General features: G+C 40.7%; 1 protein-coding gene across 1 annotated transcript; it reads right to left on the minus strand.

The window, feature by feature from the left end:
- Window positions 1–164: 164 nt before the first annotated feature.
- On the minus strand, window positions 165–26,609 carry LOC122426425 (aurora kinase A and ninein interacting protein). The gene is made up of 3 exons (XM_043445354.1): window positions 26,433–26,609; window positions 2,708–2,849; window positions 165–1,234 (listed from the first exon to the last, which is right to left on the minus strand). The coding sequence occupies exons 1-3, from the start codon at window positions 26,517–26,519 to the stop codon at window positions 390–392; spliced, it is 1,074 nt and encodes a 357-aa protein (XP_043301289.1). The 5' UTR covers window positions 26,520–26,609; the 3' UTR covers window positions 165–389.
- Window positions 26,610–27,684: the final 1,075 nt, after the last annotated feature.

The raw sequence follows: 27,684 nt of genomic DNA on the forward strand, positions 1-27,684 counted from the left end.
CAGAAGCATCTGTAAGGGCAAAGAGGTGCCTCTGTGCAGGCTGCATGGCAGGCTCTAGTGGAGGGATGAGTACCCGCCCTGCCCCTTCAGTGCTCACCACAACTCCTGCAGGGAGTTCACCAGCCACCTCATCCTCAGGGCAAGACATGAAGCCAATCACACTATCTCAACAAGTGGTGCCACCTGCTTTACTGACACAAAGAAAATGCTCAATAACTACAGCCTCATCCCACTCCTCCCTCCTACCAAAGATCATTCTCCTGAATGACTTTTCTAAAACAAAGATCTTACATTCCCCTACTCAAACATACTCACCCCCTGAAGATGCTTTCTTACATGTCATTTCTAGGTACTTTTAGAAACAAACCCCCAAACCCTCACAAAGACATTTAGGCTTGGTGCCTGATAACTTGATTACCTTCAGAGTCCTGGGTAAAGAGCGAATCAGGCTGCAGATTGAACTGGGTGGTCCTGTCCTGGCACTGAGCCCAAGGGCTATTAGGGACCTGCCCATAGCCCTGATTTTGGTCATTGGTTACATCTCGGAAAGGAGCTCTAGAGTTGTGGGCAATGACCCGCTGGCCCTGAGAATCCTCAGTGAAAAGCTGACTCCAGGAGTCCTTGTCATTCCTTTCACTGTCCCAGGAAAACTCAGGAGTAGGACAAGGGCTTTGTTTCACTGCCTTTGTGTTTGCTCCACTCCGGGAACCCTTGTATGTTTGAAGGACAGGGGCCTGCCTGTTTCTTTTGGCAGACACATTTTCCAAGTTACTCTTATCCAAGAGCTGATGGCCCTTGTGCCCAGTTTTACTGTGTCTCTCCACACTCTGATAATTATTTTTCTTAGATCCATGAAGCCATTCCCTTTCACAGGAAGAATCCTCTCCCTCCTTTTGGTCCAGCAAGCAAGAACTCTCCAGGTCCTGGGCGAAGGTGCAGGCCAGTGAGGCCTTACTCTCTCCAGCACAGATTGAGGTATCAGGCCGGAACAAAGACAGCACAGTCAAGCATGGGGTTTCTATTCCATGGTGGCAAGAAGCCTTGAGAGACTGAGGAGAAAGTCCAGCTTCCTGGATGTATGCAGGGGTTGAAGTGACTAAAGGGGATGCCATGAAGTCATCCGCCAGGCCCTGGGTCAGATGTTCCAACTGGGTTGTGTCTTCCTTAGACTCTTTGCTGGTCTGACTTTCTGAATGAGATGAAACACTCCTCTGGTCAGCACCATTTGTCTTTCCTAGTAAAAGAGATGAACAAATATTATTCTGCAGGAAAAATCCACCTGAGTAGGATTTAGGTGGCTTTTTCTGTAATCAGTATCAGCTACCATAACTACCTTTGATCTTCCTGCTTTCAATCTCTGTTCTAAAACACAGCTCTTATATTCTCCTTCTCAAATATATAGGTGCTTCCTTTGACCTACCTAATGAAGTCAAACTTGGCATATAATGACCACAGCCTACTCTTCCAGTTGCATTTTCATGTTATGGGTTTGTTTAACACAATAGGGCTGATCAGTTTTGCTTTTGTTTTTTATTTAACATGTAGTTTCTTCTAAATAGTGATGCTAGCCAAATATTACTCCTGGATATTATCCTTTGAGAAACATGTTCAATATATACCATTTATATATAGTCTCAGAGATCACATTAACCAGCCAACTCAGAAATCTTCTGACAGAATGTAGGTCTCCCACTCCCCAAATATTTCATGGAAAAGGGAATAAAGATACAATTATTTGCTAAGTCAATCAGTAGACAGGATAATTTAAAAAATTATTAGTGTCCAGATTGTATGTTTTATCAGGTGTGGAATGGATCCTGTCTGCCTTAAGGATAAATGAAACATGAAATTCCTACTCCACCACAAATGATGCCAAGATCTAATTATAAACAAAGCTGATAACTTTCTTCTTTCCTTCTCCAAGAAAATACTACAGAAATTGTTTTAAAAGAGTTCTCAACTTTGTCTAAGATTTCAATACAGACTATATAGAATATACAAGAATTTTGAATTGGAAAGTGGTTTTGAAAAAATCTGCACTCGTTGCTTAAAGCAAAAGATTGTTTTAAGTTTTTGTTTCTGGTAGGGAGAAAGCATTTTGAAGGCTAAGGCAAAGCAATCCTGGGAATTGCACCAAGAATTAGAACTCTTCCCGGCACCCTTCAACTGACAAGAATCCTGCTCTGTAAGCCCCTGCCTGCTCTGAGGCAGCTGGTCCCCAAAGAGGAACATGCAAACAAAGAATTGCCAAGGAATGATGAGACACAAGCCAAGCTTTCTAAGAAAAGAAACACCTTTGAACTTTGATTAATTTGAGAAGCTTCATATAGACATATCAATTATCAGTTAATCTTATACAGACTACTAACTGTAGCCAATCAAGACATATACCTTACTAATACATATACCTTACTAATGGCTCCCCTCTGCACCCCCAGTCCTCAAGTATACCCTTCCTCACTGCTCTGTCAGAGAATACCAATATATAATTTTAGACTGATAAATAGAACCAGAAAAGCATGTTTGTAAAAGCACGTATACATTGCTTTTCAAAAGACGATGCTTCCTTGTGCTTTATAACTCATCTAGTGAGTCAGCTAAGTCTAACACAAAGCACTGGTGACACCGCTTCTCATAAGTGCTCCAGCTTGGAAAGACGAGTGCACTCCCCTTTGCACCCTGACTGCTTCCAGTGTGCTCACCATACCTGGCTGCAAGGTGAGGAAGGAAGCAATGCTGGTCTGCCGAGTGCCTGCAGATGGACAGCTTCTTTGAGTAAAAGAAATTTTAGCCTTTCTCTCTCCAGGAAGGAGTGTTAACATTTTGGTGCTTGACTTGATTAAATGTGTCTAAGGAAGGGGAGAAAAAGAATAATAGAAACGATTAATATCAAGACAGCTACTAGACAGGAAAGACTCAATAAACACCAGTTGCCCTCTTGGAACCACACTAGATCTTTTGGTCTCCACATATACTCTTCTCTAGTTTTGGCTGTACCTCACCTTCCACCATTTTCTGCCATACTGATGGTGTCTGTTTTTCCTCAAGAATCATATATTCCAATTCTAGCCCATTCTTTCTGCTTCCCTGTGGAAATCAGGCTGGCTGACTAAACAGGATTTATTGAAGGGATTCCACAGATGATATTCTCTCCTTTATATTTAAAGATAATTTGTGATTCTACATCAGCAGCAGTTTGTTCATTTTCAGTAGTTTTCAAATAGTCACATAGTGGTTTAACAGCATGGCTCCCGAGTCACAGAGCTTCTGCTCAAATCAGCACCAGTTTTGCCACAGCCCATTAGCTGCATGACCCTCTAGAAGTTGTTTGATCTCTGTATCATTCTCATCTGTGAAATGGAGACAATAACAGTACCAAGCCCACAGGGCGGTTATGAGGATTGGTGAGTTAATTCACATAAAAGGTTTACACAATTTTCATACATAGACAACATTTAATAATAGCTGGCTGTTAGTAAGAGGAGCAATGAAGCAGCACAAATCTCACTACACTTACACTCATCCCATGCTCCTTTATTTGTGATTTGGTTTTGATTCCATTTGCTTATTGTGGAATGCCCAAAAAGTAGGGAAAGTAGGATTATATTCAATTTGGCTGTGAAAGTCAAAGACAGAATGAGATTTGCCAATATCCATGTACCAGTTTCACATACTGTTGAAGTGTAGCTTGAAGGATTTTGAGCATTACCTTGCTAGCACGCAAAACGAGCACATTTGAACAGTAGTTTGAACATTCTTTGTCACTGCCTTTGGGATTGGAATGAAAACTAACCTTTCCCAGTCCTGTGGCCGCTGCTGAGTTTTCCAAATTTGCTGGCACAGCAGTTTAACAGCATCATCTTTTAGGATTTGAAATAGCTCAGCTGGAATTCCATCACCTCCACTAGTTTTGTTTGTAGTAATTCTTCCTAAGGCCCGCTTGACAAGGAGATGCTTGCCCCTTGGAAGAAAAGCTATGACAAACCTAGACAGCATATTAAAAAGCAGAGACACCACTTTGCCAACAAAGGTCCATATAGTCAAAGCTATGGTTTTTCCAGCAGTCATGTATGGATTTAAGAGACCACAAAGAAGGCTGAGCACCAAAGAAATGATGCTTTCAAACTCTGGTGCTGCAGAATACTCTTGAGAGTCCCATGGACTGCAAAATCTAACCAGTCCATCCTAAAGGAAATCAACCCTGAATATTCATTGGAAGGATTGATGCTGAAGCTCCAATACTTTGGCCACCTGATGCAAAGAGCTGACTAATTGGAAAAGATTCTGATGCTGGGAAAGATTAACGCAAGAGGAGAAGGGGACAACAGAGGACCAGATGGTTGGACAGAAGTTGGATGGCATCACCAACTCAATAGACATGAGTTTCAGCAAACTCCAGGAGACTGAAAGAAAGCCTGGCATGCTGCAGTCCATGGGTTCGCAAAGCCAGACACAACTTAGCAAATGAACAACAATGTACCAATTTGGAAGTAGGCCTGAAATATGAACCCAAATTATTAATTCTAGCCCAAAGTTGACTTCATTTTAACATTTGGAAAATCCTGGGCATAAAATTCATACTCTGACTTGTAGTATTAATATGGAGTATTTCCTTCCACCATACAAAACTAGAAAACTGAATCAGATACAGAAACAACTGATTTTGGATGATGGATAACAGGCAGTGCAGGATTGTGATCCCCGAAAGCAGGAAAAATAAGGTGAACTCTGGATGGCCCTAGGTAGCACTTGTCAGACTGCACTGTATGTAGAGAGGTACCCAGGCAGAGCACTGCAGTCTTGATGAATTGAGCAGCCTAAGACTGGAGTCTGGAGAAAGACGAGGTGGCTGGGATTTGCAGCACAGAGAAGCACATCCAGAAATCTACACAGAGAGCCCTTCAGTTCATTACTGAAAACAGACCCACCTGTGTGGTAGGCAAAACACCATGAGGTCAGACGAAAAATGCCAGGAAGCGCAAGGTGAACAATTCCTAGAGCTCACACAGGGCTGGGAGGGTTCTCACTAGCCAACGTAGAAGCACTTTTTTTTTAAATTGGAGTAGAATTGCTTTCCAGTGTTAGTTTCTGCTGTACAACTAAGTGAGAAGTGAGAGTGTTAGTCGCTCAGTTGGGTCTGACTCTTCGTGACCCCATTTACTGTAGCCCACCAGGCTCCTCTGTCCATGAAATTCTCCAGACAAGAGTACTGGAGCGGGTGGCCATTTCCTTCTCCAAGGGATCTGCCCAACCCAGGTCTCCTGCACTGCAGGCTGATTCTTTACTGTTTGAGCCATATAACTCCTCCCTCTTGGACCTCCCTCCCACCCACACCCCTATCCCACCCATCTAGGTCATCACAGAGCACCAAGCTGATTTCCCTGTGCTATACAGAAGGATCCCATTAGCTATCTGTTTTACACATGGTAGTGTATATATGTCAATCCTAATCTCCCAATTCATCCCCGCCCTCACCTTACTCCTGTGTCCACACATCCATTCTCTACATCTGCATCTCTATTCCTGCCCTGGAAATAGGTTCATCTATACCATTTTTCTAGATTCTACATATATGTGTTAATATATGATACTTGGATTAAAGACCTAAATGTAAGACTGGACATTATAAAACTCTTAGAGGAAAACAGGAAATAAACTCTGACATAAACCACAGCAAGATCTTTTTCAACCTACCTCCTAGAGTAATGAAACGAAAACAAAAATAAACAAATGGAACCTAATTAAACTTAAAAGCTTTTGCACAGCAAAGGAAACCATAAATAAGATGAAAAGACAACTCTCAGAATGGGAGAAAACATATGCAAACAAATCAACAGACAAAAGACCAATCTCCAAATATACAAACAGCTCATGGAGCTCAATATCAAAAAAAAACCCAATCAAAAAATGGGTGGAAGACCTAAAGAGACATTTCTTCCTAGAAAGACCTTTTTAACATCAGTGACATTTAGCAGAATTAGTAGAAGGATCAGCCCTGGTGGCTCAGAAGGTAAAGCGCCTGCCTGAAACGCAGTAGATCCGGGTTTGATCCCTGGGTCAGGAAGATCCCCTGGAGAAGGAAGTGGCAGCCCACTCCAGTACTCTTGCCTGGAAAATCCCATGGATGGAGGAGCTGGTAGGCTACAGTCCATGGGATCGCAAGAGTCGGACATGACTGAACAACTTCATTCACCCCTTAGCAATTCTAAACTGGGCCCAGAACAAAAACTATTCCAAACCTGTCCTGCTATTGTTTTTCAGTCACCAAGTCATGTCTGACTCTTAGCAACCCCATGGATTGCAGCACACCAGGTTGCCTTGTCCCTCATTATCACCCAGAGTTTGCCCAAGTTCATGTTTGTTGAATCAACCAGTCCTAACAAAGCTTAAAAGCGAGCTGACTGGGACTACCCTGGTGGCTCAGTGGCAAAGAAGCCACCTGCCAATGCAGGAGACATGGATTCGATTCCTGATTCAGGAAGATACCACATGCCAAGGAGCAGCTAAGCCCATGTGCCACAACTACTTGATTAAGCCTGTGCTGCAGAGCCCAGGAGCCGCAACTACAGTAGCCTGTGCACCCTAGAACCTGTGCTCCACAACAAAAGAAGCCACAGCAAGGAGAAGCCTTTGCACCACAACTAGAGAGTAGCCTCCACCCTGCAACTAGAGGAAAAGTCAATGCATCAATGAAGACTAGTACAGCCAAAAATAAATACTTTTTTTTTAAAAAAAGCAAGGTGATTAGCAAGTAACTATCTGCCAAAACAAATTTCAATGTTCTTTAAAGACAACAAAATGTAGAACCCCAGCAATGTAGAACCATGGTCGAGCACCCAACAAAAAATTGCTAGATATGTAAAATGCACGAAAATAATCCATAATGGGGAGGTGGGGGTGGAGTGGAGGATCAGTTAATGGAAACAGACTCAGAAAAACCAGGGATGACTGGGAATTCCCTGGCAGTTTAGTAGTTAGGACTTCACCCTTTCACTACTGAGGAACTGAGTTCACTCCCTGGTAAGGGAATTAAGGTCCAGGGAACTGCAAGCTGAGTTGTAGGCCCATATGTATATATGTATACATATATGTACATGTACATATATGTATACACATGTATATATATACACACATATACATATACACACACATATGGGTGTGTGTGTGTATCAAGAATGACAGAGTTAGCAAACTTTAAATATGCTCAAGGATTTAAAGGAAAATGTGAAAATAATGAAAGAAATAGAAGTTATGAAACATTCACTAGATGGGCTTAATAGATTATAGAGACTACAGGAAAAAAAACAAACAAACAGTGGGACCTAAAGTCATAGTGATATAAACAATCCAAAAATGAAGCAGAGTGAGAAACTGAAAAGAATAAATTATTAACAGTCTGTGGGATATCAAGCATACGTATAACAAGAATTCCAAAAAACAAGGTGAAAGACAGCCAAAAATATACTCAGAAATAATAGCCCCAACTTTTTCAAATTTGCTGCAAACTACAAAAAACTGTGACTGTCTTTTTCAAAGATGCCGATAAAAAGTACCCAAGTACTGCATTTTGGACCCAGATGACCACGATGGTGTGGTAACTCACCTAGAGCCAGACATCCTAGAGTGTGAAGTCAAGTGGGCCTTAGGAAGCATCACTATGAACAAAGCTGTGGAGGTGAAGGAATTCCAGCTGAGCTATTTCAAATCCTAAAAGATGATGCTGTGAAAGTGCTGCACTCAATATGCCAGCAAATTTGGAAAACTTAGCAGTGGCCACAGGACTGGAAAAAGTTTTCATTCCAATCCCAAAGAAAGACAATACCAAAGAATATTCAAACTACCACACAATTGTACTCATTTCACCTGCTAGCAAAGTAATGCTCAAGCTAGGCTTCAACAGTATGTGAACCAAGAACTTCCAGATGTTCAAGCTGGATTTAGAAAAGGGAGAGGAACCAAAGATCAAATTGCCAACATCTGCTGGATTATCAAAAAAGCAAGATAATTCCAGAAAAACATCTGCTTCATTGACTACGCTAAAGCCTTTATGTGGATCACAACAAACTGTGGAAAATTCTAAAAGAGATGGAAATACCAGACCACCTTTCCTCCCTCCTGATAAACCTGTATGCAGGTCAAGAAGCAACAGTCAGAACCAGACATAGAACAACGGACTGGTTGCAAATTGGGAAAGGAGTATGTCAAGGCTGTATATTGTTACCCTGCTTATTTAACTTATATGCAGAGTACATCATGCGAAATGCCAGGCTGAATGAAGGACAAGCTGGAATCAAGATTCCAGGGAGAAATATCCATAACCTCAGATATTCAGATGATACCATCCTTATGGCAGAAATTGAAGAAGAACTAAAGAGCCTCTTGATGAAGGTGAAAGAGAAAAGTGAAAAAGCTAGCTTAAAACTCAACATTAAAAAAATGAAGATCAAGGCATCCGGTCCCATCACTTCATGGCAAACAGATGGGGAAACAACGGAAACAATGACAGATTTTATTTCCTTGGGCTCCAAAATCACTGCAGATGGTGACAGCAGCCATGAAATTAAAAGACGCTTGCTCCTTGGAAGAAAAGCTATGACAGGAATGGGTGACTTTAATTCAGATGACCATTATATCTACTACTGTGGGCAAGAATCCCTTAGAAGAAATGGAGTAGCCCTCATAGTCAATGAAAGAGTCCAAAATGCAGTACTTTGGTACAATTTCAAAAATGACAGAATAATCTCTGTTCGTTTCCAAGGCAAACCATTCAGTATCACAGTAATCCAAGTCTATGACCCAACCATTAATGCCAAAGAAGCTGAACGGTTCTATGAAGATCTACAAGACCTTCTAGAACTAACACCAAAAAAAGATGTTCTTTTCATAATCAGTTCAGTTGCTCAGTCATATCCAACTCTACAACCCCATGAGCTACAGCATGCCAGGCTTCCCTGTCCGTCACCAACTCCTGGAGCTTACTCAAACTCATGTCCATTGAGTTGGTGATGCCATCCAACCACCTGATCTTCTGTTGTCCCCTTCTCCTCCTGCCTTCAATCTTTCCCAGCATCAGGGTCTTTTCAAATGAGTCAGTTCTTCGCATCAGGTAGCCAAAGTACTGGAGTTTCAGCTTCAGCATCAGTCCTTCCAATGAATATTCAGGACTGACTTCCTTTAGAACGGACTGGTTGGATCTCCTTGCAGTCCAAGGGACTCACCATAGGGGACTGGAATGCAAAAGAAGCAAGTCAAGAGATATCCGGAGTAACAGCCAAGTTTTGCCTTGGAATTCAAAATGAAGCAGGGCAAAGGCTAACAGTTCTGCCAAGAGAATGAACTGGCCACAGCAAACACCCTCTTCCAACAACATAAGAGACAACTCTACACATGAACATCACCAGATGGTCAATACTGAAATCAGATTGATTATATTCTTTGCAGCCAAAAATGGAGAACCTCTATACAGTCAGCAAAAACAAAACCAGAAGCTAACTGTGGCTCAGATCATGAACTCCTTAATGCAAAATTCAGACTTAAATTGAAGAAAGTAGGGGAAACCACTAGGCCATTCAGATATGACCTACATCAAATCCCTTACGATTATACAGTGGAAGAGACAAATAGATTCAAGGGATTAGATCTGATAGACTGCCTGAAGAACTAGGGATGGAGGTTCCTAACATTATACAGGAGGCGGTGATCAAAACCATGCCCAAGAAAAAGAAATGCAAAAAGGCAAAATGGTCTGTCTGAGGAAGCCTTACAAATAGCTGAGAAAAGGAGAAGTCAAAGGCCAAGGGAAAAAGGAAAGATATACCAGTCTGAATGCAGAGTTCCAAAGAATAGCAAGGAGAGTTAAGGAAGCCTTCCTAAGTGATCAATGACAAATCAAGACAGCATATTGAAAAGCAGTGACATCACTTTGCCAGCAAAGGTCCATATAATCAAACCTATGGTTTTTTCCAGTAGTCATGTATGGATATGAGAGTTGGACTATAAAGAAAGCTGAGCATCAAACAATTGATGCTTTTGAACTGTGGTGTTGGAGAAGACTCTTAAGAGTCCCTTGAACTGCAAGGAGATCAAACCAGTCAATCCTAAAAGAAAATGAATACTCATTGGAAGGATTGATGCTAAAGCTGTAGCTCCAACATTTTGGCCACCTGATGCAAAGAGACGACTCATTAGAAAATGCCCTGATGCTAGAAAGATTGAAGGCAGTAGGAGAAGGGGACAACAGAAGACGAGATGGTTGGACAGAAGTTGGATGGCATCACTGACTCAATGGACATGAGTTTGAGCAAGCTCCAGGAGATGGCGAAGGACAGGGAAGTCTGGCATGCTTCAGTCCATAGGGTCACAAAGAGTCGGACACAACGAAGTGACTAAAAAACATCAATAAAAAGATGATCATTTCACATGTTCTTCTTATAATCTGACCTTGCTACTTTTCCCATCAAGTGGTGGGAGCCATATTCCCTCACCTTGAATTTGTCAAGAACGTTATGGCTGCCTGACCAATAAAGTATGACAGAAGTAACACTACGTGATTTCTAAAACTGGGTCATAAAAATATCATGTACTTTGCCTTGCTTTCTTGAGATGCTGACACTTGGAATCTGGCCACCATGCAATGAGGAACCCGAAGCAGGCACATGGCTATCTAAATTGTATGAGACACACATGCAAGATATGTGAAATAATGTGCATTAATAATACCTGTGTACTAGGTACTGGGGAAACAGAGATGAACAAAACAGTGTTTCTACTCTGGTAAAGGTTACAGCTTAAGGGAAAAACAGACAAACTAGTAACAGTTATTTAAACTACTGCATGTATGCTGAATCCTCTGAAGATGACTTACAGAAAACTACAGATATCAGAAAACAGTTAGACTTCAATTAGTAAAACATCTGGAACAAGCTTTTTACCAATCGGCCATACTGAGCAGGATTAGAAAGATTCCTTCCTTAGGTCAGAGTGATGTCAGGAGTAATACTGCCCCAGGTACAGACCTCTCAGAAAGTCCATCACTTCAAGCATTTAAATTTATCTCAGGAGACTGTTAAGACTCTGAGACCGGTCACCTGGGACTGAGAAGGACTCAGGTACAAAGTTTTTCAGCTGATGATACCTACTTCAAAATAAAAGCAGCCCCTGTACATATTATACATTACATAGTATTAATATAAGAAAGCCTATCTATCAGGCATAGGGTTCCTACAGGAGCAAACCCCTTAGTAAACCTCAGCCTACATATTAACAGTTTTTTACCCTATAAGAATGCAACAAAGAACCTAACTTCAAGAGACACATTCCCTCCAAAACCAAAGATTCTCTAGTCCTTTGGTATATAACATTCATGGCCCAGTTGTTTGCTTCTTTCAGAGTGGTAGAAGGGAAAACTGACTTCAACTATAGAGTTCCTGCTACTCTTGCTATATAACAAGGATTCCCTATGATGTATTCCTATGAGAATGATGCTTTTTTGGAGGGGTGCTGCTAGTCACCCCAAGAATGATCCTTTCTTATACTCACAACTCTGGTAGCAAAGCAAATCTAGGGTCATATGTGTCACCTTTCTTATTATTAGAAAATGTTTCCATGCTGCCATAGAATTTAAATTCTGTTTAGCCCTCATTCTATCCTATCTCTTCTGATAATTTATCTGCAAGTTTGGTTTCAAGTTCTACTTTTAAACCAATTTATTAATTCCTTTTTTAATGACTCATATGTCTTCAAGCCTAGTACATAATTTGATCCAACTTCTTTTTTTCATAATGGTTACTCTGGTCTTGAATCTGTGTATGAAATATCACTTTCCATATAATGTGACATCTTTGAAATACATGACTGTATTTAGTTCTTTTTGAAATGCTTCCTTTATGTTTCCCAGGGCATGTCTTCCCACTTCTAGAATCACAGGGAACATCATCATCAAGTCACCCCTTCCTCTTTAGTCTCTCTTAGAACGAATTTAATGACATTTTGACATTTTGAATGAAAACCTAAATGTCCCTCGACAGAGGAATGGATAAAGAAGATGTGATACATATATAAAATGGAATATTAGCCATAAAAAGGAATGAAATACTGCCATTTGCAAAGACGTGTCTGGATCCAGAGACCGTCATACTGAGTGAAGTAAGTCAGAGAAAAAGAAATTTCATACGGATATTGCTTATATGCAGAATCTTAAAAAAATTATACAAATGAACTTTTTTTACAAAACAGAAACAAACTCACAGATTTAGAGAAAGAACTTATGGTTACCAGGGGGAGAGTATGGGGTAGGGGGACAGACAGGGAGTTTGAGATTGACATGTACACATTGCTTTATTTAAAATGAATAACCAACAAGAACCTACTTATAGTACAGGGAACTCTGATCAATATTATGTAACAATCTAAATGGGAAAATAATTCGAAAAAGAATAGATATAAGTATATGTATAACTGAATCACTTTGCTGTATACCTGAAACTAACACATTGTCAATCAGCGACACGCTAACATAAAATAAAAAGGTTAAAATGGACAACCTAGAAAAAATGGACAAATTCCTAGAAATATACAATTTCCCAAGACAGAACCAGGAAGAAACAGAAAATATGAACAAACTAATTACCAGTAATGAAGTTGAATCAGTAATAAGAACGATCCCACCAAACAAAAGTCCAGGAACTTGCCTGGCAGTCCAGTGGCTAAGACTCTGTGCACCTAATGCAGGGAACAGGAGTCCAACCCCTGGTCAGGGGACTGAGATCCCGCTTGCCGCACAGTGCAACCAAAAAAAAAGTTCAAGACCATATGGCTTCACAGGTGAATTTTACCAAACATTAACACCTATCCTCAAATTATTCCAAAAAACTGCAGAGAAAGAAAACACAAACTTATTGTATGAGGCCAGCATCATCCTGATACAAAAACCAGACAAAGATAACACACAGGAAAAAAATTACAGGCCAATATCACTGGTGAACATAGACACAAAAATCCTCAACAAATTAACAGCAAACCAAGTCCAACAATACACAGTGATAAAGTGGATTTTATCCTAGGGATGCAAGGTTGGTTCAATATCTGAAAAATCAATATTATACACTATATTAACAAGCTGAAGAATAAAAACCATATAATCATCTCAACAGATAAAGAAAGAGACTGACAAAATTCAATATCCAGTTATGACAAAACTCTCCAGCAACGTATATACAGGGAACATAGCTCAACATAATAAAGGCTTTATATGATAAGCCCACAACCAACATCATACTCAATGGTGAAAAGCTGAAAGCATTTCTCTAAAATCAGGAACAAGACAAGGATGTCCACTCTCACCACTTTTATTCAACATAGCACTAAAAGTCCTAGCCAAAGCAATCAGGTAAGAAAGAGAAATAAAAGAGAGCCAAACTGGAAAGAAAGAAGTAAAACTGTCACTGTTGGTAGATGTCATTATACAATACACAGAAAATCCTAAAACTGCCACCAAAAAAATACAAGAGCTCATCAATAAACTGGGTAAAGTCGTAGGATACAAAATTAATAAACAGAAATCTGTTGGCATTTTTATACACTAACAATGAATTATCAGAAAGACAAATTAAGGAAACATTTACAATCACATCAAATTTAATAAAATATCTAGTAATAAACCTACCTAAGGAAGTGAAAGATTTATACTCAGAAACCATACAATGCTGATGAAAGAAATTGAAGATGACATAAACAGATGGAAAGATAAATTGTGCTCATGGATTGGAAGAATTTAGTATTATTAAATTCATTTTTAATAAAATTATTAAATTCATTTTAGTATTATTAAAATGACCACAATACCCAAGGCAATCCACAGATTTTCCTGAAACTCATAGGAAAAAAAAAACACAGCCAGAACACTCTGTGACAAATCATAGCAATGCACTTTTTCTGGTCTGTCTCCTAAGGCAAAAGAAACATAAGCAAAAATAAACAAATGTAACCTAATTAAATTTTAAAGTTTTGCACAGCAAAGGAAACCATCAACAAAATGAATTTGCAAATGATAATGACCAATAAGGGGCTAATATCTAAAAATATATAAATAGCTCATACAGTCAGTCACTTCAGTCACTCAGTCGTGTCGGACTCTTTGCGACCCCATGAATCGCAGCATGCCATGCCTCCCTGTCCATCACCAACTCCCGGAACAACTCGGTATCAAAAAAACAAAAAATCCAATTAGAAAATGGGGAGAGGATTTCCCTGGTGTCCAGTGATTAAGAATCTGTGCTTCTAATGCAAGGGGCACAAGTCAGGTTCCTGTTCAGGTAACTAAGATTCCACATGCTGCATGACATGGCCAAAGCAATGAAAATAAATAAACAAATTTTTTAATTTTTCAAATTAAATATTTAAAATAAAATGATTAAAAAAATATTTTTAATGGGCAGGAGACCTGAACAGATCTTTTTCCAAAGAAGACAAACAAACGGCCAAAAGGCAAATGAAAAGATGCTCAACATCGTTAATCATCAGAGACAGGCAAATTAAAACCACAAATGAGATGGCCCCTCACATCTATCAAAATGGCTACCATCAAAAAGACTACAAATAAATGTTGGCAAGGATGTGGAGAAAAGGAAACCCCTGTTCACTGTTAGTGAAAATGCAAATTGATACAGCCACAGTGGAAAATAAAATGGAGGTTCCTTTAAAAAACTAAGGCTAGAGCTACCATATGATCCAGCAATCCCACTCCTAGGCATATATCTGGAAAAGGTGAAAACTCAGATTCAAAAAGATACATGCACCCCAATGTTCATAGCAGCATTTACACCTGCCAAGATATGGAAGAAACCTAAGTGTCCATCAACAGAGGAATGGATAAAGAAGATGTGGTGTATGTGTATATACACACACACACAATGGGGGAGTTCCCTGGAGGTCCAGTGGTTAGGACTCAGTGCTTCCACTGCCCTGGCCTCAGGTTCAATCCCTGGTCAGTGAACTTAAGATCCCATAAGACAAGCAGTATGGCCTACACACACACACGGAACACTACTCATTCAAAAAAGAATGAAATTTTGCCATCTGCAATAAGAATGAACCTGGAGGGTATTATGCTTAGTGAAACAAGTGAGACAGAGAAAGACAAATACCATGTTCTATCACATATATGTGGAATCTAAAAAGTAAAACAAACTAGTGAACATAACAACAACAACAAAAGAAAAAAAAGACAATATAGAGAACAAACTAGTGGTCACCAACGGGCAGAGAGAAGGAGGGAATGGCAAGACAGGAGTAAAGGATTCAGTTCAGTTCAGTCACTCAGTCATGCCTGACTCTTTGAGACCCCAAGAACTGCAGCAAGCCAGGCCTGCCTGTCCATCACCAACTCCTGGAGTTACTCAAACTCATCTCCATTGAGTCAGTGATGCCATCCAACCATCTCATCCTCTATTGTCCTCTTCTCCTCCTGCCCTCAATCTTTCCCAGCATCAGGGTCTTTTCAAATGAGTCAGCTCTTCACATCAGGTGGCCAAAGTATTGGAGTTTCAGCTTCAACATCAGTCCCTCCAATGAACACCCAGGACTGATCTCCTTTAGAATGGACTGGTTGGATCTCCTTGCAGTCCAAGGGACTCTCAAGAGTCTTCAACACCACAGTTCAAAAGCATCAATTCTTCAGCACTCAGCTTTCTTCACCATCCAACGCTCAACATCCATACAGGACTACTGGAAAAACCATAGCTTTGACTAGACGGACCTTTGTTGACAAAGTAATGTCCCTGCTTTTTACTATGCTGTCTAGGTTGGTCATAACTTTCCTTCCAAGGAGTAAGCGTCTTTTAATTTCATGGCTGCAATCACCATCTGCAGTGATTTTGGAGCCCTAAAAAATAAAGTCAGCCACTGTTTCCAGTGTTTCCCCATCTATTTGCCATGAAGTGATGGGACCAGATGCCATGATCTTAGTTTTCTGAACACTGAGCTTTAAGTCAACTTTTTCACTCTCCTCTTTCACTTTCAAGAGGCTCTTTAGTTCTTCTTCACTTTCTGCCATAAGGGTGGTGTCATCTGTATATCTGAGGTTATTGATATTTCTCTGCCGAAGTTCAGCCCCGACGGGTCCAGGAATACCCAAGGGATGAGTGGCATCGGAGAGAAGTGCATGGACTCTGGTTGCAATACAAGAGCTCGTCTACCTTTATTTTTTTAACAGCTCAGATTATATGGAATTATTTTTCTTGCCTCCCCCTTACCATCCCCCATGTTACATCAGATATTGGTTTCATACTTCCGTAAATATTTTTCCCTCATATCTTTCCCAGTGATTTCATCTGGAACAATCCTGATGACAGGGTTTTTTCCTTGAATGTTCTGTACATTAGTCTTGTTGCCTCAATGGCCTAACATTTTCACTCTGCCAAAAACAATGTTCCATAGAATCTAAATATAATATAAATTCTTTGGACAATAAAACAATACATGGGAAGGATTATGAAAAACATGTTTGACATTTCTGAGAATAGTACCATGAGAAAACCTTGATATTTTTGTCTAAGACCACAAAACCTCAGTCTACAATATTTAACTATGAAGCAGCAAAACACCTCTATTAATATTGAGGTAATGGCAGTGAGGCTGGTTAATATAAATCTTCTATACTATTGAAATCCTATGCTACATATTTTCCAATTCTACAAAAATACCCGTAATATTCCATGTTGTTTAAAGGAAACAATGGACAAATAGCAGCACTGAAATAGCAACAATGAAAACCCTCTTGACCAAAGAACATTAACCTATCGTACATCTACTTCTGAATCTAAATGCCTCTACTCTTTTCTAATCTAGAACATTATAATCTTCTAAACAAGCAGCCGATCTATGGTTGTGGCCTTTTCCTTTTTGGCTTGGTACAGTGCTTACGGTCATGTCCTGGGCTGAAGCAATCATGAGCATTTCCGATGCCCTCCCAAGCATAACACCACTTGCGTGGTGGATGGTCTGTCACAAACCTGAACAGGCCTTTCATTCCTGGTTGGGCATAAGGTTCCCAATGCCCAGGAGGGAGAGTAGGCCTCAGCCTTGGGGGATCTTTCTTAGTAGGATTGGACTTTTCTGGGGAGGCCTGGTCACCATATGTTACATTCCCAGAAGTAGCAGGAAATCCAATAACAGTAAGACAGAAAGAGAAAGGGGACATATTGGGCCCCCAGGGCAACCCCGAGGGGAAGAGCTGCCTTGCAGGTTCCTCTCTCGTCCTGTGACCTTGTCACGGTCTGGGCACATCCCGGCAGCTCCCGACATTTCTCCCGGCAATCTTGATTCCAGCTTGTGCTTCTTCCAGCCCAGCGTTTCTCATGATGTACTCTGCACATAAGTCAAATAAGCAGGGTGACAATATACAACCTTGACTGCTCCTTTTCCTATTTGGAACCAGTCTGTTGTTCCATGTCCAGTTCTAACTGTTGCTTCCTGACCTGCATGCAGGTTTCTCAAGAGGCAGGTCAGGTGGTCTGGTATGCTCATCTCTTTAAGAATTTTCCAGTTTATTGTGATCCACACAGTCAAAGGCTTTGGCATAGTCAATAAAGCAGAAATAGATGTTATTCTGGAACTCTCTTGCTTTTTTCCATGATCCAGCGGATGTTGGCAATTCGATCTCTGGTTCCTCTACCTTTTCTAAAACCAGCTTGAACATCTGGAAGTTCACAGTTCACATATTGCTGAAGCCTGGCTTGGAGAATTTTGAGCATTATTTTACTAGCGTGTGAGATGGGTGCAACTGTGCGGTAGTTTGAGCATTCTTTGGCATTGCCTTTCTTTGGGATTGGAATGAAAACTGACCTTTTCCAGCCCTGTGGCCACTTCTGAGTTTTCCAAATTTGCTGGCATATTGAATACAGCACTTTCACAGCATCATCTTTAGGATTTGAAATAGCTCAACTGGAATTCCATCACCTCCACTAGCTTCGCTCATAGTGAGGCTTCCTAAGGCCCACTTGACTTCACATTCTAGGATGTCTGGCTCTAGGTGAGTGATCCCACCATCATGATTATCTGGGTCATGAAGATCTTTTTTGTACAGTTCTTCTGTGTATTCTTGCCACCTCTTCTTAATATCTTCTGCTTCTGTTAGGTCCATACCATTTCTGTCCTTTATTGAGCCTAGGAGCGGTGGCTGTTCTGTGCAGGAGTGGACGAGAGAATATACCGCACGTCCAAGGTTAGGAGTGGCAGCCAAGAGGAGATACCCCACGTCCAAGGTAAAAGAAACCCAAGTAAGATGGTAGGCACTGAGAGAGGGCATCACTGGGCGGAAGAGATATCAACTACTATGTATAAAATAAATATGCTACAAGGGTATATTGTACTATACCGGGAATATAGCAAATATTTGATAATAACTACAAATAGTTAATCTATAAAAATTCTGAATCACTGTTACATACCTGAAACCAGTGTAATACTGTAAATTGACTATACCTCAATTAAAAAACAAACAAAATTTAAAGCATTGCAACCAGGAGTCTGGAGGAGGGAATGGCAACCCACTCCAGTCATCTTGCCTGGAGAATCCCTATGGACAGAGGCGCCTGGTGGGCTATAGTCCATGGGGTTGCAAAGTCAGACATGACTGAGTGACTAAGCACAGCACAGCACAGCACATATCATCCAGTTCATTACGTACATTTTCTACCTTCCACTCTACTATAGCCAACAGTGTTGCCAAGATTTTTCTCATTTTCCTTTAAGCCTTCACCCACAGCCTTCTCAAAGGCAATCATACGTCTAGAAACAGTTCCTTAAGAACTCGTTAAGCTTTCGTTAGTGCTCTCTTCAAAGTTCTCCCAGCTACCATCCACTGCTCCATTCCATTTGTATTTCTGAAAGCAAAGCCCACCAGGTAGATTAATTCATTCACTCCTTTGCTCATTCAAAATATTTACTGAGTCCCTATTATGCCAGAAAGTTTCTGAAGGACTGCCTAAAGGAACTTTCATTCCAGTAGGGGAAGAAAGATAATAAATAAACAAGTAAATATAAAGCATATGTCTAATGGTAAAAAGTACCATGCAGAAAAAGAAAGCAAGATTAAGGCGTTAGAAGTATGGAGAGTAGTGGATAAGGGGAAGTGTGGTTAAGAAAAACCTCTGTTGACATCTGAACAAATGAAGGAGCAGAGCGATGTGGCTCTCTAATCCCTTTGCATTTCAGGTACAAGTATATAAAAAGCCTAAACACGGGTGTTCTTGGCTTGAAGGACAACAATGCCAATATGGTTGGAGCAGAGGCAGAGAGAAGAGTAGATGAGGTCTAAAAAGCATAAGAGGGCATACACAGCCAGCTGGTGCCTTATGGGCATTAAAAAGATTTTGGTTTTTACTAGAAGATAAGAACAACGGACTGATTCCAAACTGGGAAACGAGTACATCAACGCTCTATATTGTCACCTTGATTATTTAACCTATACACAGAATACATCATGTGAAATGCTGGACTGGACAAAGCACAAGCTGGAATCAAGACTGCAGGGAGAAATATCAGTAACCTCAGATATGCAGATGACACCACCCTTATGGCAGAAAGCAAAGAGGAACTAGAGAGTCTCCTGATGAAAGTGAAAGAGGAAAGTGAAAAAGTTGGCTTAAACTCAACATTCAAAAAACGAAGACCATGGCATCCAGTTCCATCACTTCATGGCAAACAGATGGAGAAACAATGGAAACAGTGACAGACTTTATCTTCCTAGGCTCCAAAAATCACTGCAGATGGTGACTGCAGCCATGAAATTAAAAGATGATTGCTCCTTGGAAGAAAAGCTATGACAAACCTAGACAGCATATTAAAAAGTGGAGACATTAATTTACCGACAAAGGTATGTATAGTCAAAGGTATGGTTTTTCCAGTAGTCACGTATGGATATGAGAGTTGGACCATAAAGAAGGCTGAGAACCAAAGAACTGATGCTTTTGAACTGTGGTGTTGAAGACTCTTGAGAGTCCCTTGGACAGCAAGAAGATCAAACCAGTCAATTCTAAAGGAAATCAGTCCTGAATATTCATTGGAAGCACTGATGCTAAAGCTCCAATACTTTGGCCACATGATGCAAAGAACTGACTCAACTGAAAAGACCCTGATGCTGGGAAAGATTGAAGGCAGGAGAAGGGGATGACACAGGATGAGATGGTTGGATGGCATCACCAACTCGATGGACATAAGTTTGAGTAAGCTCCAGGAGTTGGTGATGGACAGGGAAGTCTGGCGTGCTGCAGTCGATGGGGTCACAAAGAGTCAGATAGGACTGAGCAACTGAAATGAACTGAAAAGATAGGAAACCACTCTTCGGTTCTAAACCAAACAGTGAGCAAAGGGAAACTCTGCCTCTTACCAGCTAGCGAAGGTGACAGCAATAGAAATAGTAGGAAATTATGGAATTCTAACCATATCTGAAGGCACAACCCAGAGGATTTGCTGATGGACTGAAAGTTAATAAAGTTGTAGAATGTCAGAGTGGCATTCAGTTTTCCTCCAAGACTGAAGGAGAAACCACTGATGACTCAGCCAAGATTTCTGGTATCTTTGCATTTCTATCTTCCTCTTAGTTATGTCCACTTCTCTGCTACATTCCAAGGATAAAGAACTAAACTGCAATATAGATGAAGAAGAAATATAAATTATTTTCTAAGTTATAATGATACTTTAAACATAATATACTTAAGAAACAGCAAATATAAGAGAGCAAATATACAAACCAAATGCTAATCTTTATACCTCTTTAATGTATAGAAAAACCTTTGTTAGACAATTTTCTCAATATTTTAATATAGAGACAATATAGTTAAAACACCACATTTGAAAATCATGTAACTTAAAATGACCTTTTAAAAAATCCATACTAAAACCCGTATGTCTCACATGGAAAGTGCTCCATCATGTATTTAGTAAAAGGTGAGCAGTAGAACAAACTGTCTGATATAATCTCATTTGTGGGGAACATATATAAATACACTTATTTATCTATCTCCTGTATCTTTGACCAATTGGCTATAGGTTAGGGGTTCTAACAAATCCCCTCCTACTCAGGATGCCAATCCCAAGTCCAGGTTATTAACCACTCTGACCAGCTGACTGTAGATCTGAGGTTCCCACACCTCCTCCTTGGGTTCAATTAATTTGCTAGAGTGGCTCACAGAATTCACAGAAACATTTTAATTGCTAGATCAATCATTTATTATACAAGGATATAACTCAGAAGAGCCAGATAGAAGAGATGCATAAGGCAAGGTATGTGGGAAAGGGTATGAAGCTTCCATGCCCTCTCTAGGCATACCACTCTCCCTGCACCTCCACATGTTCAACCTGAACACTCTCCAAATCTTGCCCATTTGGGTTTTTAATGGAGGCTTCATTTCATACAGGGCTTCCCTGGTGGCTCAGATGGTAAAGAATCTGCCTGCAATGCAGTAGACCTAGGTTTGATCCCTGGATTGGGAAGATCCCCTGGAGAAGGGAACAGCTACCCACTCCAATATTCTGGCCTGAAGAATTCCATGGACTATACAGTCCATGGGGTACCAAAGAGTCAGAGACAACTGAGCGACTTTCACTTTCACAAAGACATGATTGATTTAATCAATGGCCACTGGCAACTGAACTCAATATCCAGTCCTTCTCCCCTCCGGGGAGGTAGGGGAATAGGGAGAGTGAAAGTTCCAACCCTCTAATCACATGAATGGTTTTCCTGGCAACCAGTTCATCCTTAGGTTATATAAGGGCTTTCCAAAAATCACCTCATTAAATATAAAAGACACTATTATCACTCATAACACAGGCAATTCCAAGGGTTTTTAGGAGCTGTGAGCCAAGAACTGCAAACACCAAATATATATGAGAAATACATTTTGGTCAGCTGAATAACCAAATATATTTTTCTTATAAATCACAGTATCACAAGACAGTTCTGCCTAGGGATCAAATGGGAAGGGGTATGCTTTCTCAAACACTGGTCACTGGCTACTGCCTATCCATCCCTATCTCCGTGATGAAATAAAAATATTTTTAGGGTAGGACAAGAAAAATTTTAAACATAAAATTCTCTCTCTGCCCATCTGAGCCACTACCCCTCCCCTTTAGTATGTATTGTGCATCTGCATTATACAGTAACTTAGAAAACACAGGAATGCCTACTCACCAAAAAGAAGCAATTTCTTTCTGGCACCAGCAAGGTAACTCCTTAGGAGATAACACTTCTTCCTCAATCCTGTACTGGGCCACAATAACCCACTACTCGTCCTGTTACACTATGTAAACTCAATTTATTACTTTGCATATAATCATTTGTCTCAAAAACTTATATAACCTTGCCTTGACCTCTATAGGAGGAATAGTCCTCAGAGCTTTCTTTTTTTTTATTATTATTATTATTTTTTTTTATTAGTTGGAGGCTAATTACTTCACAACATTTCAGTGGGTTTTGTCATACATTGATATGAATCAGCCATAGATTTACACGTATTCCCCATCCCGATCCCCCCTCCCACCTCCCTCTCCACCCGATTCCTCCACCCTCACCTTCTCCCACAGAGTTCAAAAGTCTGTTTGTATTTCTGTTGTCTTCTTTTTCTGTTTTGCATATAGGGTTATCATTACCATCTTTCTAAATTCCATATATATGTGTTAGTATGCTGTAATGTTCTTTATCTTTCTGGCTTACTTCACTCTGTATAATGGGCTCCAGTTTCATCCATCTCATTAGGACTGATTCAAATGAATTCTTTTTAACGGCTGAGTAATATTCCATGGTGTATATATACCACAGCTTCCTTATCCATTCATCTGCTAATGGGGTCCTCAGAGCTTTCTGAAAAACTGTCTCCCAGATTATAATCCTCAATCTGGCTCAAATAAAATTTTCCCTTTCTTAAATTGACTATTAATTTTTCATTGACATTTGCCATTAAAATTCAATCAGGCCTATAGGATAGCTAATCTAGGAAGAAGCAGGATTCTACATCCTGTAAAAGGGAATCTTTACGACTTTGCTTTGGGCTGGAAATCTTAACATCAGAGGAACAGGAAATAGTGGAACTAGTGGAAGAACAAAAGTTTATAAAAGTATCTTTAGGAATAAAATAACAAGAAGGGGAAATGGTGTCAGTGACTACAGTCATAAGGTCCAGGCCTTCAGAAATCAGAGGAAAGTAAAGGGTCTAGAGATCCTGGAGACAGGACTCCTGCCATGCACTAGATCAACAAACAAATGTTTTGATCATAACATTACCAAAGGAAAAGGTGTGATTTGGAGTGTCAGAGTGACAGACAAAGAAACAAATATTGATTCTCCTCTTCCCTGAGGGATATTCCCTTTTTCTCTCCTAGCTCTCTTCTACTTCTCTCTAATACACTGGTACATAGATTTCCCATCCATCTCACATCATTCAAGAATGTATTTATTCTAAAAGTATAAATGGGTTATTCCTAACTCCAGAAGTAAAAAATACCCACTGCACACTTTGGTCATTTTTGATAAATATGTTTATTTCCCTACCACCCATTAATTACCCTTTTCCCCTATTATGTGGGGGAAAAGGTCACCATGCTATCTATGCTATAATAAGACAAAACTCCTATTTTTGGAGCATACTCATTCACACACTAGAGAAGAGCAAAAAAGTTGACAAGGAAGCATGATAACTTTGCTAATTCAACGAACATAGTTAACAACAAAAAAAAAAGGCTGACACAGCCTCTCTCTCAAGAACTCCTGTGCTACAGGAAATATGTTTCCGATTTCTAAAGTGATCTACATTTTAACTACTGGAAAGAAGAAAGATTTTTGTATTTACTAAACAAGGTTACATGTTTCATGTTCTTTATTTTATTTTTTTATGTTCTTAATTTTAAAAACATATATTCTTTAACGAGTGATCTCATTTCTAGAAATTGATCCTGCAGATGATTTATTTGCGTATGTACAAAAGGATGTGTGTATAAAACTCTTCATAAGTGTTTTTAATAGCAAAAGATTAGAGACAGCTTTTTATCAAGAAAATACTGGTAAATACAAATACTATATATACTTGTGGGCTTCCCTGTGACTCAGACAGTAAAGAATCCGCCTGCGATGTGGGAGACCTGGGTTTGACCCCTGGTTTGGGAAGATTCCCTGGAGGAGAGCATGGCAATCCACTCCAGTATTCTTGCCTGGAGAATCTGGTGGGCTACATTCCATGGGGTCACAAAGAGTCGGACGTGACTGAGCGAATAAGCACAGCATATATATACTTGCGATGGCTGAATTGTGTACTCCAAAATTCGTATGTTGAGGCTCTAATACCCACATGACATTATTTGGCCACATATGCTCTCTCACACTCTTTAGATCTCATCTACTCCTGGTTGGCTCACTCTGCTTCAGCAACACTAGCCTTCTTGTGGCTTCAGGTCAAGCACATGCATATATATCTGTCTTTCTCTACACACACACATACACACCAAGAAAAGACCACTTGAGGACACAGGAATAAGGCAGCTGTTTTCAAGCCAGGAAGTCCTCACCAGAATCCAACCATACTGGCACTCTGATCTCAGACTTCCAGCCCCCAGAACAATGAAAAAATTAATTCTGTTGGTTTAAGCCACCCAGTCTATGGTATTCTGTTATGGCAGCTTAACTGATTAAGACATTATTATTGCATATAATGGATACTATTTCATAACAGAATGCTATGTAGTCCTTAAAATGAATGAAGCAGCTTTCTGTGAACCATATGAAATAATCCTTAAGATACAGTGAGTGAAATAAGCAAGTTGCAGAACAATATATATGATGCTACTATTTAAAAGAATAGTTATGCATTTGCTTGTAGATGCACAGGTTATCTCTGGAAGGATACCCAAGAAAGTTGTGGCCTCTGAGACAGGGAAAGGTTATAAATGTTAGATAAATTCACTGCATATGCTAAACATTTTAAATTACCACATGAATATATTACCTACTCCAAGAAGATTTTTATGTTTAAAAAAATTTTTTTAAGGAAGTGATTCATTTGTTAAAAATAACTTTAGTTGTAAGACACTTTTTAATGGTCCTCAATTGATTTTGTTCAGCAGGTTGTAGTTAACCTACAGGAAAGACTCTAATAAATGGTTTAGATTAGGTTAGCCACCTGGTCTTTGGACTACTGCCCAAAACACCCAAATCCAGCATACCCTTCCAGTCTCAAATTCCTTTCCACCTGCTCAGTTAAATCATCCCTGATCACCTCAAGTCATGATAATCTCTCTGACCTAGAAAATCACATTTCTTTGGAAACCACTCATCTGGACACATATTGCCTCACAATGGTTAAGAGCACTGGCCTTTGCAGCAGTTAGAACTGAGCCTGAACCCCTGCTCACTTAGGCAAATTTCTAAACCCAAGCCTCAATTTTTTCATCTATAAAACAGAGATAATGACAGTACCTACTTTTAAGTACCAGCCATTGATAAGGCATGTAATGTTCCAGCTGAGTGCCTGACACATAGGAAACAGTAAGTTACATATTGCTTTTACCTGTACAACCTTTTTCTTTTCTCCACAAGACTGTAACCAACTTCAGAGCAAGAATTCTGCCCTAAGTATCTGTTTTGAGCCTGTTTTTCATTTGTAAATGGTTATCATTATATTACTACTACACAGAATTGTACCAAACAAAATAACTCATCAGAAATACTCAGCACAAAGTTGGCTTAAATGCTCAATAAACAGTAAATATTATTATCTCATACTTTTGTTTCTTTGTAATGACTAACAGAATCTTGCATATGTGCCAAACCTGTGTGTGATTTCTAATTCTCCTAGTTGGTTGAACCTGGCATAATTAACTTCAGTCTCCTTATTCCCATAAAGATGATGATACAAAGAATACATATTAATACTTAATACAGTGTGTGGCATCCAGTGGATGCTCACTATTTTTTCTGTTTTTCCTTTCTTCTATTCTTTTTTTCCTCCCCTGACCAGTTCTGACCCTTCCGGCGAGAACTTCCCTTTGCATCCGTACCCACCCCTCCGCGTACTTGAGCCTCTGCTACCTTCTCGCAGGCATTCTACGTTAAGGAGCCTGTCTGCTCCATTACGCTCCTCAAAGCACATTTTCTCTCCAACCTCTCCCTCACCTCGAAACCTCGCTGTCCCAGCCTCTTCACATGCCGCCCCACCCAACCTGCCTGTCAGCCTTCCTATCCCATTTTCTTCTCTCCACCCTTCCCAAATCCCATTTTTCAGCCTTTTTCAGACTCCGGCCCCTCTCTCCCCTCAACTGCCAAATATGTTCGTTCTCGCCCCCGACTCTACCTCCATCATCCCCAGGTTCACCCAAACGCCTCTCTTCACACGCCTTTGGGCCCCTAGGCCCTCCCGAACCACCCTCTCTCCCCCGCAACGACCCACCTGCGCTTTCCGCCTCTTCAGCGCCGCGGCGTCCAGCCACACGCCGCAGGCCTCCTCCTCCTCCTTCTCCGGGCCTCTGCGCCTCATGGCCGCTGAGAAGACCAAGCCAACAGGATACCCACTGGAAGCTCGAGCCACTTCACGCAACCGCCATCAGAGACTCGGCAGACGTTCGAATCTCCCGCCAACGCTGGGGGCGGAGCTACGCCGCGACCTCCCCGGTGCAGGCACCGCCCTCAGCGTCAGCTCCGCCCCGGCCAAAGCCCCGCCCCCTTTCCCCAGCTCTTCGGGTCTCACGCCTCAACCAGTACAACGGTGAGGCGTGGAGCGGATTACCAAGGCCAGGTTTTTCTGGCTTTCTTTTTTTTTTTTTTTTTGCTTTCTTATCCAAAAGTTGTATTCCGGAACTGTGCTGTGTGAACGCGTTCGCGACGCTGCACAGGGAATATGCATTTTCTTGTCAAGTTAATTGCACTCTCTTACTCATAACCATCAGAGCTTTTCCTTGTCTTATCGCTGAGTTCTTATGCATACTTAGTCGCTTCAGTCGTATCCGACTCTTTGCGACCCTATGGACCGCAACCAGCCAGGCTCCTGTGTCCATGGGATTCTCCAGACAAGAATACTGGAGTGGGTTGCCATTTCCTCCTCTAGGGGGTCTTTCTGACCCAGAGATCAAACCCGTGTCTCTTATGGCCTACCTGCATTGGCAGGGGGGGTTCTTTACCACTAGTGCCACCTGGGAAGCCAAGGAACATCTAGGAAGCCTAGGAACACCTAGGAACATCTCAAAAAGAGGAGAGGAGGTTCTGGTCTGCCAGCTCCATAGCTGGGGTCCTCAGCACTACCTTAAACGGATTACATTTGTAATTCAAAACAAAAAACAGCATAACTAGGAGACCTCATGGGAAAGGATTTAGAAAACGTTAAGTAGAATGAAAACTAAAACTTTGGAGTCAAGAACTAGCTTTCAGTACTTACTGTGTGGCCTTGAATTTTAAAGAGGATCAAGCAAGGTTTGTGAAAGTACTTTGTAAATTCTGAAAGCCCCTCAGAAATGCACCTGGACTTCCCAGTTGGTGCAGTTGGTAAAGAATCTGCCTGCCAACGCAGGAGACACAAGAAATTGAGGTTCAATCCCTGGGTCAGGAAGATCCCCTGGAGAAGGAAATGGCAACCCAGTCCAGTATTCTTGCCTGGAAATCCAATGGACAGAGGATCCTGGTGAGGTACAGTCCATGGGGTCACGACT

Source organism: Cervus canadensis, chromosome 24 (assembly GCF_019320065.1).
Source record: "Cervus canadensis isolate Bull #8, Minnesota chromosome 24, ASM1932006v1, whole genome shotgun sequence".
Taxonomy (NCBI): Eukaryota; Metazoa; Chordata; class Mammalia; order Artiodactyla; family Cervidae; genus Cervus; species Cervus canadensis.

Excerpts from the sequence above, each read along its gene's own strand:
- LOC122426425 (XM_043445354.1), bottom strand. The coding sequence starts at position 26,519 with ATGAGGCGCAGAGGCCCGGAGAAGGAGGAGGAGGAGGCCTGCGGCGTG. Across the intron at positions 2,850-26,432 it reads TGAAGAGGCGGAAAGCGCAG|ACACATTTAATCAAGTCAAG; the intron begins GTGGGTCGTTGC and ends CCCCTTCCTTAG. Across the intron at positions 1,235-2,707 it reads CTTCCTCACCTTGCAGCCAG|GAAAGACAAATGGTGCTGAC; the intron begins GTATGGTGAGCA and ends CTCTTTTACTAG.